This window comes from Polyodon spathula, chromosome 7, assembly GCF_017654505.1.
Source record: "Polyodon spathula isolate WHYD16114869_AA chromosome 7, ASM1765450v1, whole genome shotgun sequence".
NCBI lineage: Eukaryota > Metazoa > Chordata > Actinopteri > Acipenseriformes > Polyodontidae > Polyodon > Polyodon spathula.
This window is the reverse complement of record NC_054540.1, coordinates 50388553-50402740: the sequence shown is the minus strand read 5'-3', so window position 1 is coordinate 50402740 and position 14188 is coordinate 50388553. Positions and strand designations below refer to the sequence as shown.

Sequence of the window (14188 nt, the reverse complement as noted above, 5' to 3'; positions counted from 1 at the left end):
TGGTTTGGGCAGGAAGGGAGTCAAGCTGACATGTATCGGCATGAAACTTCTCCATCATCCATTTCTATGCTATGTGATGTGTTTCCCTCGTTCACAAAACAGTTGTATTGTCTTGGAGAGAGAAAGTCTCTTTTTCAGGGCCCCTGGCACCAACAGTATAAAATAACAACCATCGGTTCATTTTGTATATCAGAATTATTGGGCAATTTGCATCACAAGTGAATAATGCAAAACTGAATTTGGAGAAAATGAAATAGCCTCTTTTTTAACCATCACTGGGAAAAGTTGTAGTGCAATTCAGAAAAGTCATGAGAACAAGCACATTGATTGAAATGTTTTTTTTTTGCCTGGGAAATGCTTTTTTCAGCTTGCTTGTTTAATGAAATTAGTTGCAGCTTTCTACTGAGCGCTGTATTTATTAACTGTAGTGCATTCAACTTAACTCATTCCCTCCGTCTGACCATTTGTTTTGACTTATATCTCTACTTAAAACAGGAGACTACAACCTATACATACAGCCCCGACTGTGACTTTGAATATTTGGTGTAGAACACTTACAAACGTCATCCATGGGAATTGGCAAAAGACTGCATGCTGTAATATCCTGATTGTTATGCTGATAAATATGTGCAACATGCCTAAGCTCAAAATTTCACTTAACTTGACTGAAGAAGAAAGAATATCTTCACAAATCAATGAAGAAAGCAGTGATGTCAACCTAAACTTTCTATTGAATCTCGCACCATAGTTACTATGGTTATAGAGGGGTATTTCTTAAAATCCTCAAGCTTCTGTAGGACTAACTTAAAGGGTGTGTACAGTCTACTTTTAATTGCCCTAACTGTCAAGAAAGTTAAACATACATGCCTCGTTGTTAGCGAGTAATGAACTATATCCTTTGTTAGTTGTAGGCTTCACAAATTGCTACTTGTTTAACTGTTAATTGCTCTCAGAATGTCTTTCTTCACTGACTTATTTAATATCTTATTAAACGCTTGCAAGTAAGAGGCTTAGACAGTAGACGCTTAATTGCAGTTTTGTGTCAAGAAATCAAACCCCTCTAAACAGTGCTTATGGCACCCAGTCTGAACGAGAGCAAGTTAATTCTTGTTGCAATTGATGTTAGAAACTTCAGAATCAGAGCCTGTCCACAAACTCCCTTTCTTCAGCGGGACACTTCACAAACTTTAAATTAGGAATACATTACATTTCAATGACTTGGGCATGCAGTATGTACACAAAAACATAGCGTTATAAGATTTTTGTGGAACTACCAAATGAGGAGCAAATTGTTCAGCATTATCTATTAAAACATGAATCCTACAAGATGCCCACTATGGAATATACAAACACAAAACTTTGATGGTCATTACAGCACATCAATGAAACAAGAGTCTATTTTATAATCTAAACAGCTGAGGCTCTACATATAAACTATTAAACTCAAAACAGTAGCATGTGTTTCCAAATTATTAAACCCTGTATTAATATACTGTAAGCTGTTTAATAATATGTCTCCATTTATTGAGGCTATTACAATAATATCTCTGATTATTCAACTTTTGTTTTTGACTGGTAGTCTGTTGCCATGAGCTTTGGGGTTACAGTAGTCTCTGCATATAGGAACAACTCCTAAGAGAACCGAACATTTCAGCTTAGGGAACACCTTTTTGTCACCGATAGCGATTCATTGCTAACTGATTCAACTGATACAGTACTGTTTTGTAACCTGATAAGTCATCATCAAACTCAAATTTAAATGGTTTATTCGATCTTGTCATCGTGAGAGTAATCTAGAGCTTCTGCTGCATTTTTTAACCTGTATAGGGCAGTGCCGAGTTAACAATCATTGTGTTCAAATTAATTCTCGTATTCACAATTACTCTTACCGTATGTAGGACGCTTTATTAATGTTAGTTTATTATTATAGTTTATTAACATATGCTTGTCTATAGCGTCCGTGGTCAACTCTGTCTTTGAGAACACTTCGGGTAAGAGAACACTTTTCTTGCTTCTGTTCTCTTAGCCAGAGAACTACTGTCTAAAAAAATAGTTTGCCAAGCAACAACATGCCTAAGTGATGAATGATTACTGCACAAGGTCTTGGGTAAGATGAACATGATTCATTTAACTGGGTGTAGCTAGTTTTAGGTTGATTTTGTTTTGTTCGCATTATGCTTGGGCACTCTGTGGCTGGAGGAATCATTTATCAAACTATGACTGAGTAGTTTCCTTCATGATGGCTGTAGGTCATGTTTTTTTTTTTTTTTTTTTTTAATTAAGACAAGTGTACATAATGCATCAAATTGACACAAAGAGGTTTGCATTCCAGCTTGATTTGATTACATGTTTCAAAATGTTTATGCATTTAATTCTCACTGAAGGTAATTAATATTCCCAGTACACAGTAGAACAGTAGTGTAGGTTAAGTAAGAACATTGGTTTTCAGCTGTTTGGAAAAAGCAACACTGTAAACAAGCTGTTGATATATTAACAATATTAATATTAACAACTATATAAGGGTGTATTGTTAAATACTATCTATTATATAAACTATTAGCATGTTGTTATCAACCCTCAACTTTCACACACAAACATGTGCACCTAGGATTCGAAAAAACAAAGAGGCTTTGCATTTACTCAACTGTTGAAATTTCTTGGGGAGCAGGTCTAACAGCAGAGAGAGTAAAGATCCCCACAAAGATTACCTAGCAATGGGAGGAGCCTATGAGCACCCCTTCACATCCCCCACCCTGTCTGCTCCTATAAGAACCACCTCAATAGCCAGTTTACATTTCCGGGTGGAACATTCTTGAAAACACCTCAGAAACAAAACCACAAAACATGCTTTTCTGATATTCAGACGCATCATTTCTGAAAACATAATAACATCCATCTTTGTAGCACGGCTAGATGCTAGCTAGCTTATATTTGGTTTAAAACTAAGCTCGTAATTTGAAGAGATCTATAATTTACTATTTATTTCCAAACCAGTGCTCTTTCCACAAGCTGGATATACCTGACTGGAAACATCAAAAAAAATGAGACATATGGACAGTCTCATTTATTGTGCTCCGAAAAGACACTATTAAGAAAAAAAAACAGCGGCCTGTGTGACTCTGATGTCTTGACGGTTCCGAAGCTGTGTTGAGCAAAGCCAGAGGCAAATATAGAAACATTCTTTAAAATCAGTTCCTCTCCCCCAAACGATGGAGCCTTTGCACACACTTCTTTGCTATATTCCGGCCAAAAAAAGTTGTTGGGCTTCTTACACAGTTGTCGCATATTTTCTAATGGAAACATGGTGTACTGTCTAACCACATCCCTTATTCATTCCTTTCTGGTTCACCGTTTATTTGTTTATTTATTATTTTGATTAAAATGTGATTTTAAAATCTGAAGATGAAATGCAACAATAATAATATACACTGAAATCATACAGTCTCGAGTACCAATTGATTTACAATACTTAAGAGTCATAAAATTTGATTTCTGTTGAATGCTGTGTGGGCGTTAGCATTTCCCAATGCTGTTCACACTATTTTCTTTATTTATTTACTGTGGACTTCATCAGATAACAACTACACCATACCCTGGACATCCTGAGCAATGCACTCCAACAGCCCCACTGTACTATATATAAAGTGAAGTTAAAACAAAACATGGGGCTATTTTACATACATTAAGGAAATTCTAATTTATTATTATTATTATTATTATTATTATTATTATTATTATTATTATATGCAACTTTATAAGGCTGTCTACAAACAAGTGAATCCAGATCAGTTTCACTGACATTATTCATGAATTTAGTATCACCATAGTCTTGGCCAAGCAACCACGTTGTTCTGATTTTAATAATGCACAGACAAGAGTAAAGCGAGATCCAGCCTAGCATGACTTTTAATTTTGCAAAGAGAGATTGTTCCGCTGCTAAGCAAATTACAAACTGATCACTGCTCCTTGTGCTAAACAGTCAACTTAATACATGCTTTTGGTATAGACTGTTAATGGTACAGGATCACCTTCGCAGGAAATCATTTCCTGGAAATTTGCAAGAAATTAAATATCTGTCAAAACCTGGTCCAAGGGCGGGTATAATCGCTTTTCCCATGCTCAGTAAACCATAGGTTTTAAATTACAGAGAATCACACTCAACGGTGCATATAATATATCTGTTGTCACTGTGTCAACAACAACAGCTACAATAGAAGTACTATCCATGTTAACGTGTTTAAGCAGAGATGTTAAAATTACTGTCTGTGATCTCCAATAACTGCTTAATTGTGGTTTTTAATATTGCTTATTGGACTGAACTATTTTGACAGCGTTCCAATCTATTTAACATTAAAATGCAATAACTACAAGTTGATCAATAAGATGTGAAAGGTCGCTGTTTAAAATTACTAGATAATAATAAAAGGGGATGGGGGATAAGATTCAATCCCACCAACACAAGGGCTGTAAGGTTAGGCGCAGTTGTAGTTTGTCATTGAATATGGAGAGGCACAGTGACTGACAAATAACATAAATCACGTAATTTCATCACACAGCAAGAGAGGAATGAGAGACTGACAAGGAGATAATGCAGCTGGGCTAAATGGGAGCAATCGGCAAGGTCAGACGAGCTGTGTGAACAAAATAAAAAGTGAGAAACTAAATTTTCCAGACAATTGTACAGGGATTCAGAAGGACAACATATAATCTGATGGTTTGTATTGGACATAAGAAACATAGGTTAGGGCATTTATGGAATATATACAGAGCAGTCAGCTGACCTTGCAGGCAGCACACAGAACCGTTTCTTCTTGGTGATGCTGCAGTACAGACCGTTCCTCAAAGGTAGTTTTAGATTTTGAGATCTACAGTCAGAACCTCCAAACTTCATCAGGGTGCCCTATAGGATTTCTCCTGCTAAAACCTGTATGAATTTCCATCGTTAATGTCTGTTATAGCACTGAAAACAAAAATGGAATTGAAAACAAGCATTGCCTGCTTGAACGTTTTCTCCAAATGCTGTTTTTGTTGTACCGATTGTTGTGTTGTGTTTATCAACAACAGAGTCCCACGACTCCAATTCTCTTACATACAGCTCGTGATAAAACAATCTTCCTACACTAGTGTCTAAAATGGTGATTAGCAAACAGTTTATACATGTGTTGTTTTCTACTTCGACACATGCAATTAATCCACCACAATAATTTCCTGTAATTTGAATCATAATACACTATTTAGCTTTCAGTGAAACTAAATAAGTCACACTGGCAGCTAATTTATTATACAGTGGTATAAGAATCTTTGTAAAGGGACAAGTTCCATTGGAGTAGGCCCACAAGGAAAGAACAGTAAATCTGATTTGTGATGATTTATTTATTTATTTATTTTTAGCTCTGTATAAAATAATTTTGCATAGTACAAAGCATGCATGGATTATCTCTGTCTTCTTAAATATGACATTGTGATGCACGTAGGCTTACCATTTTTTGCCTTCAGGCACAGTCTCACAGTCTCTAGAGTAATAAGTACTGAATATGTGCACACCTCGCAAACGGATCATTTTATAAAGATGGTCTTTGTTTTGTTATGTTCAGTTATCTTTGTGACAAACAGGAACTGTTGAAGGAGGATAAATGAAGGTTCAAATAGCAGAAAGCAAATAAGAACAATTGAGGTGAGGGGGAAATATCCATGGGAGATTAAGTTGAGTGTTGACAATTTCTTTACTTTTTTTTTTTTTTTTTTTTTTTTACCCCAAGGACTTTCACTCTCACCACATAGACAGCTATGCTAAAAGTACAGCATTATGTCACAATTTTGTCATAATCCACTTACCATTTAAATGTTAATACTATTTAATATTGTATGCTGGTCTCATTTCTTTAATTTCACATTATTCTCATTGACATATTTCCTTGCCTTGCACAGATTCTGCACATTTCTGGCCAGTTAACTTTTTAATGTTATTATTATTTTTTTAAAATATCCAATTATAATTGATACATGACTGAATTCATGTTTTTCTGCACATACAATAAAACTGAATTCACCTAACTGTATTATGAAAATAAATGCTGTCTCGGTATATGGCTATTATATATATATATATATATCCAGCTTTTAAAAATCACATTCAATTTTCCACCCTATACACACATTTAGTCCCAACCTACTCTATTATAAATGCAGACCCTCTCTGCAAGCCAAACACATGCAAATATAAACTGTGATTGGAAACCAAACACATGCAAATATAAACTGACTGTATCAATACAATTTAAAACAATATTAATCTTCTCGGCCTGGGTAATTGAAAATGGTTTTATGTCCAGGAAGGTCACACATGAATAGGAATCACACCACACAGTAAATGTGAATGTGCACAACAGCTCCCTCAGTTTGGGCACTGTATGAACAAATCATTGAGCATGTGACACAGGATGAAAGGGATGGAATCTTGGCAGCGGGTTCTGGAATTCCAAAAGGACAGGATACGGCATCCATCAGAGATACTGAGAGAATGGACAGGAAGCCACATCCTTTACATCCCTGCACTTTGAGTAAACACAAAGTTTCCATTCATGATTACAGTGGGTTCACACACAGGCAACCCTAAAATCTCTCTTACACTGTTTTCTGCTTTTAAATTCTAGTACATTCTTAATTGGGTCACAGAAATACCATGAATAGGGTATTTTTGTGGAAGGGGTCATTCATTATGAATTCACACATACTGTATACAATTGTTTGTTTCTCTGATTCGGGCAGAACTGTGTCTGTTGACAGAGTCTAGAAAGAAATTAAATCCTATTGTATAACAAATCTCTATCACACCTCATTTTTCAATCTATGCACTACGTAAGACTATTACCAAACTGCAATATAATCCCATCAATCCCGGTCAAGAGATCTCCCTTTAACCTTGATTGCAAAAGTGCCGCCAGTTTGATTTAAGACATTTCACATTTACTCTATAACCCTGGATGGTGCTCTTGGGATATCATGAACTTCAGGAGATTCCAGTTTTTATTACGATACTTGACTGTCAGTGACAATATAGTCTTGTTCTAGACAGTGTTCAGATTCTTTCATTTACTTTGAATCTCCACATGTTTATGGAAAATTTCATTAAAATGCAATATCAATAATATTAAGGGGAATTGTCAGAGCAGAAGGAAGCAAGTTTTCTTCCAGGACAACCTTGTACTTGGCTTGATTCATACCAAAGCTGCCCGATTCCAGCCTTGCTGAAGCACCCCCAGATGATCACCAATCCTCCACCACATTTCACAGTGGGTGCAAGACACTGTGGCTTGTAGTTCTCTCCAGGTCTCCGTCTAACCATTAGACAACCAGGTGTTGGGCAAAGCTGAAAATTGGACTCTCTGGGGGTCCTTCAAGCAAGGCTGGAATCGGGCAGATTTGTCTTTGTGAAGGGCACATGAATCAAGCTAAGTACAAGGTTGTCCTGGAAGAAAACTTGCTTCCTTCTGCTCTGACAATGTTCCCCAACTCTGAGGATTGGTTTTTCCAGCAGGACAATGCTCCATGCCACACAGCCAGGTCAATCAAGGTGTGGATGGAGGACCACCAGATCAAGACCCTGTCAAGGCCAGCCCAATCTCCAGACCTGAACCCCATTGAAAACCTCTGGAATGTGATCAAGAGGAAGATGGATGGTCACAAGCCATCAAACAAAGCCGAGCTGCTTGAATTTTTGCACCAGGAGTGGCACAAATTCACCCAACATCAATGTGAAAGACTGGTGGAGAGCATGCCAAGAAGCATGAAAGCTGTGCTTGAAAATCCGGGTTATTCCACCAAATATTGATTTCTGAACTCTTCCTAAGTTACAATATTAGTACTGTGTTGTTTTATAATGAATCTGAACTTATTTTCTTTGCATTACTTGAGGTCTGACAACACTGCATCTTTTTTGTTATTTTGACCAGTTGTCATTTTCTGCAAATAAATGCTCTAAATGACAATATTTTTATTTGGAATTTGGGAGAAATGTTGTCAGTAGTTTATAGAATAAAACAAAAATGTTCATTTTACCCAAACACATACCTATAAATAGTAAAACCACAGAAACTGATAATTTTGCAGTGGTCTCAATTTTTTCCCAGAGCTGTATGTATATGTATATATATGTGTGTGTGTGTGTGTGTGTGTATATATATATATATATATATATATATATATATATATAGTGCATCTCGTCAAATGAACTAAAGCACAACCAGCTTGGATCTGGGAATGTATCCAGGTTCCGTTTCCTGATGAACTGAGCTAGTTGACAAGATGCTGTGACAGACCAGCCTCCCGCCAGCTCCACTGGAGCCCCTGGAGAGAACACTGTTTACTTCAAAAGCTGGGGGCTGTTTACACAGGATAGTCTAATTTCACAGTATGGCTACTTCAATTTCTAAAGAAACAACACGCCATGCAAAGGAACGGAAACAATCTGTTTTTTACAGAAACCAAAGTATTTTCCTTCAAGTCACACAAACATAAACCAACTGGAGAAATTAAACAATTTGTATTTATTTCCAACCCCTTACATATACAAAATTTAAAACTGTCAGCCGTGTGACAGCACTTTCCAGGAAATGTTTTAAAGTAACACTTTCTTAAGAGGCTTAAATATGTGCACAGATGAATGAGTATGTACGACAGTGACTGCTGTGGTTTGCAATTTTTAAAATAGAATTAAAGGGGTTTTTTTGGAAAAAAAAAGAAAAAAGCCTCTTTCAACCCCTTACCCTGTCATACGTCTCCTGTCATAAGATGCCAGTGTTGAGCAGCAACACCTAGCAAAGAAGGTTGGATTGCTCCAGCTGTGCAGTTCACAGCCTCTTATCAGTGCTTGCAGGACTGACTTTTCCTAAATTAACAATTTTCCACTTCCAGGAAACCCAGAGAAATGAGTAGACAGATAAATCTCATTTGTGATTATATTCACTGAGCAAGGAAATGATTACAAATCGAATATTTTACACAGTGACTCTGCATTTCCAAGTATTCAGTGGCAGTTTATTCCAGGATTTAGAAGCTCTGTACAGTACATGAAAGCCACTTCTGTTCTCATAAGGGGAACGTCCAGAGTACTGTTAACATTTCAATATGAAGCTTATTAACTTAATGTGCTAACATGGATAGTTTGCATCTTGGGTCATCTCCATTTCTACAGCAACAAAATTAAGCTGTCCCCTAAAGTGCTATGGTAATATAACTCTTTGTACATAAATGAGTGATGAGTTAAAGCACCAGCCACCCAAGGCAAACATACAAAGTCTATTCAACACAATCTCCAGGTGAGACAAATCATTCCAAACATGTAAATGACATCACTGTTCTTTATGGCCTCTTGGAACAGAAGACTAGTTTGTAGCACAATGCGAAACTTCAATCTTTACCTGGCCCACCACAGAGCACTACTTTGATGTTTTCTGTTACAGTATATCATTTCTTTTTAACAAAACAACCAGATTAGTCCATATTAAGTCATTGTTACATGATAATTGATCCAATTTGAGCGCAGATTTAAATCAGACAATTGTGAAGTTATGTTACTCTGAAATAATAATAATAAAAAAAAACTTTACCGTTCTGTGTCCATAATAACATTTACTATTACCCTTATTTGATTTCAAAGTACTGCACATTAATTAGGAAATAATGGGTTCTATCTATCAAGGCACAATGTAAAATGATTTAAAAAAAATAAAAAAATCCTAACAAAAGAGTTATTCATTATTGCATGGGATTTGTGTTGAAATGTAATATAGCTTCAAATGATTGTTCTCTTTACAGTGCACACCCTTTTTATTATGATAGATACCACTGTGTGCGACTCTGATAACAATATTGTACAGATACGTTTTCTTACAGCTATCTCAAACTGGCTTTGAGCTTTCCTGGAGAAAGGACAGCAGGCTTCGCTGTAGTGCGATGAGGCGAGACAGTCCCTGCCGGTTTTGCCTCCCTAACACACGGGAGCACCAGAGCCAAGGAGACGCTCCCTTCATAGTCCCCAGCGAAGACCGGCCTACTTTGCAGAGCCAAGATGCAAACCTGTGCTGTATGACTCACCCAGCGCACCACACTGCTTCACTTCTACCAGATGAGCCACTCGCCAATAGCGTTTTTTCCTAAGGTTGTGAATTGGTACATATAAAACGGGCATGCTTTAATATGTCTTGCTTTTTTGTGTAATGACTTTCAATATCATCTTATAATTAAGTTTAAATGCCTGGTATAATAAGGAGCATCATAAATCATGATCTGCAGTTGACTGGATGCATCCCAAAGTTTGATATATTTTAAAGAGCCCATAGCTCATAATAACTATGATACAACAATTTCAACCCAGCGTGCATCAGCAGCATACTGTACAATGATCGAGTGGGTTCTCACATCAAATTTTAATTTCTGATGTTTTAGAAAGAAAAAAAAAAGCACAGAGCCCAGATTTCACATTATGAGGCTCTGTAAACGGTTGCGATCACAAACATGTAAAAATATACCAGTAAACATGATTAGTAATTTCAGGCAGAGGGGAGGAATATGAACTTTTTTAAAACACTGCAGTTTCATTGCATGCACTGGCCATCAGTTTTAACAAAGCCCCCTGTAGATATCTTTTCATGGACATTGTTGCATATAATGAAAAACAAGGTCAATAGGATATATATATACAGCATAGCCTACATTTACCCATCTTCCTAACACGCAAGCATCTAATTGCACTTCACAGTCATATAATGCACTACACTGTGCCTTGTCTTGAGTCAGAACTAGGGACAAAATAGAGGTACATTTCCTACATGTAACTTCAGTTATCCTTTACTAGAAATACATAACAAAGAATGGATCACAAGTGTGAATGTAGTGTAGCTACAGTGTTGTCACTTTCCCAGAGGAATTTAAAGCAGATTTAGAAATGGCAACTATCGGAGAGATGAGAAATAGATTGAGTTGTATGAATTCGGAGTATTTTGTCTGCAGTGTTTTGTGTTAACTGTAGCCTTTACAGGAAAAAAATAAAATAAAAATACAGAAGACCAGGGAAGATGGAGTTGAAATAAGTGACCAATGAATGACTTAACATGTTAGCATTAGCCTGGGAACTCAGTAAACTCAGCATTAGAACTGCTGTGTTGTTTATGCAATGCTCTCCTGTTCATATCACCCACTGCCTGCCTATAACATGGGATTCCATTTGATTCATGAATGCTGCTGGAAACTTAATTATTTTTTAATATCTATACAGAATAATACTAAGAGCCTTTTTTTTCAAAATAAACAATTTTTTGTAAAAAAATAAAGGGATGTGTGCAGAAGAAAAGAAGACAGAACACATACAATCGCTGAACTGGTGATCCAGTATACAACAGCACTACAATGAAGAAGCCTTGTATGGCACAGTTGGTGTTATCAAGGAGGAAATGAAAACATGCATGATAAAAAAGTAATTAAAACCATAACATAAAAGTCACCTCACAGCTGGCACTTCTTCCCAGCCTCTGCTTTACATCACATTGTCTCTTTTACCTTAAATCCATGGGATCTACAGCATGACACTGGAGATGACCTCACATCGGAGCTTTTAAAACCTTTATGTTTCATTTTACACAAAACAGCAACAATGCCTGTTGCCAAAGTACAGTAACAATACCTGAACATTACATGGTAAAATAATCAAATTAAAAAGGGGAAACTCTGCAGAAGAATACCAAATGAAAGGGATACACAAAACAGATGAATGTACATAGATCAGGTGACGGTAGATGAAACGCAGTCACACACCCTCTTTATAAAGCCAACTTTGCAAAGAATGAAAGGGCATTGACTCATGCTATTACGCTTGTTTTCTTATTTCTTGGGAAAACCTCCTAAGTGAGCTTATTCATTTTTATTATAAAATGGCCTGGACAAACCAAGTGCTATGATTAACTAGGATTCATACCCAACTGTCACAGTACATCTGCTCAGGAACCTGGTCGCACTAATATATTACAGCATTTTACATGCCGTAAAGCACAAAAACTGCTAGTTAAAAGAAATTGGCAGAGTCTTTTTCTTTTCAGTTTTTCATGGCTAGTATACTTGTATTACATTAAATTTTTTTCAATAAGCAGAAACATGTTCCCCCTCAAACTACCTTACAAAACACAAAGACAATCTGCCATACAGTTGAATGGTTATTGTATTTCTTACTGTAACCTAATTTAAGAAAAAGGTAACTTCTGAAGTGTTAAACTTATTGACACGTAAGTTCTTAGGCTAACATATTTAACATTTATATAATTTTAACAAAAAAGAAGCCAACATATATTTACATTTGATCATTCACAATGTAATAGTGATTTAAAAAAATGAAAAGCTTCAACCATAAACATTGCTTAGCATGGAGAAGCAGGTTTTAGCCAATGACTTTGCTACTGAATGGCACAGGTATGGCCTGATTCAGCAGTTCAGTTCATTTTTGTGGATCAGCACTGTGTGTCCACAGTAAACAAACTGGGGCTTTAGGAAGTGCAGAGTCATCTATAACAACCACTCTCTCATATATAGCAATTTATGTTCAGCATGTGCTGGATACACAGGCAAAATCTTGCATAAAAAACAATAAGGGCATTAACCCGTAGTGTAAATGTTATCAATGTGCAAAAAGTTTGTGTTTTTTTGGAAGCTGGTTGTGTGAACCCATGACATGATTAACTCTCAATATATTATTTAAAATAAAAAAGAAATGTGCTTTGAAAACAATTTAAATGAAACAAAGTAGGGTAAAAAACTAAAAACTTTGTGCAAGTTATTCTCAAATGTTTTGAAAGATTTAGAACACTGCAAAATTCCAAATACTCCTTCTATTGAACCAAACAGACCAACCATGCCAACTTAAATATTTTGCAGAATTTCTACAGAAATTTAAAGACAAAGTCTGTCATGATGATGGTAAAGGAGATTTGTTTTGAAATTAGTGGCTAATGTTCATTAAACATTTCTATTTAACATTATGTTAAGTGTAGGATGCCAATTCTTTCTGTCTGCGACTAAGAAAATAGAAACCTTACCTTCAGTTTATCGAACCGTTCACTCAGCGAGGAGACCTGGTGCTCCCGGTGGCGGCCCACTAACTTGCACAAGGCACAGATCAGCTGATCGTCAACGATGCAGTACATGTTCACTTTCTCGTTCTCATGCTCCATGCATGCGAGGCCCCGGAAGTGGGCATCCGGTACGGGCTCGACCAGCCGGTGGCTGGTGAAGGGTTTCTTATTAGGGTGGGTGGTTCGCAGGCAACGGTCACAGTAGGACACCTCGCAGGTGACACAAGTCTTGACCGCCTCTCGTGGCGGGTCCTGCTCGCAGAACTGGCAGCGGACGCGTTCGAGCGACATGGCGGTGGCTGGGGAGCCTCGGCTGTTGAAGGGGCGTTCGCGCCGGCTCTCGCTTGGGGAGTTCGGTCCACTCAGAGAAGCTTTCTGGAAGCGGTCGATAATGTTCTGCAAAGTCACATTGCGCTTCAGCCCCTCCAGGCCGCGGTGATTGAGGGAGATGACGTAGCGGCAAGTGGGGCACTGGAAGGCAGAGATAGACTCGATGGGCTTGTTGGTGGAGCAGTGGGAGACAAGGATGCGGTGGGCACAGTTAAAGCACAGGCTGTGGGCGCAGGGTAGAAGTAGCGGGTCTTCAAACAACTCCAGGCAGATTGGGCAGGTCAGCTCCGACTCCAGTGTTTCCATTTTCAGTTGAAACAACCTAGAGCCGGCATCAAATCCCACAGAAGCTGGTCAGTCACCTGACAAACAAGAGAGAAACAGTGAGGTTCATGGATCAAGCACAATCTAAGCAGACAGACTTGGTTGTCTTAGCTGTTGCTTTTTTTCATGGGTACATGCTGGAGGTACTAGTTGAAGTACTTGCAATTTGGGTGTACTAACCTTTGTGAATCACTTAATAAGTAAATACAAAAATCTTCCTGTTAATGTTAAAAAAAAAAAGAAAGAAAAGTATAAAGTATGAAAAAATTTGACTAGATTAGTATAGCGCAAAAATAATTAAACCAGTGTGCCACATACAAATGTAGAGTAAGGTTCATTAAAATTCCCAGCTAATAAAATTAAAACACATACTGGCAACACATGACTCAAGTTGCATGTTGCCCAGTTTGAGGCTT

The 14188-nt window shown here is 37.3% G+C and overlaps 1 protein-coding gene across 3 annotated transcripts in view; it reads right to left on the bottom strand.

The window, feature by feature from the left end:
• The window catches only part of LOC121318709 (probable E3 ubiquitin-protein ligase MID2), a 136692-nt gene that overhangs the window by 30239 nt on the left and 92265 nt on the right, over window positions 1-14188 (bottom strand). For all 3 annotated transcript variants that reach the window (XM_041255671.1, XM_041255670.1, XM_041255672.1), the window contains exon 2: window positions 13083-13810. In XM_041255671.1, the coding sequence (XP_041111605.1) occupies window positions 13083-13754 (672 nt within the window). In that variant the 5' untranslated portion in view covers window positions 13755-13810. The remainder of the gene's footprint in view (window positions 1-13082; window positions 13811-14188) is intronic.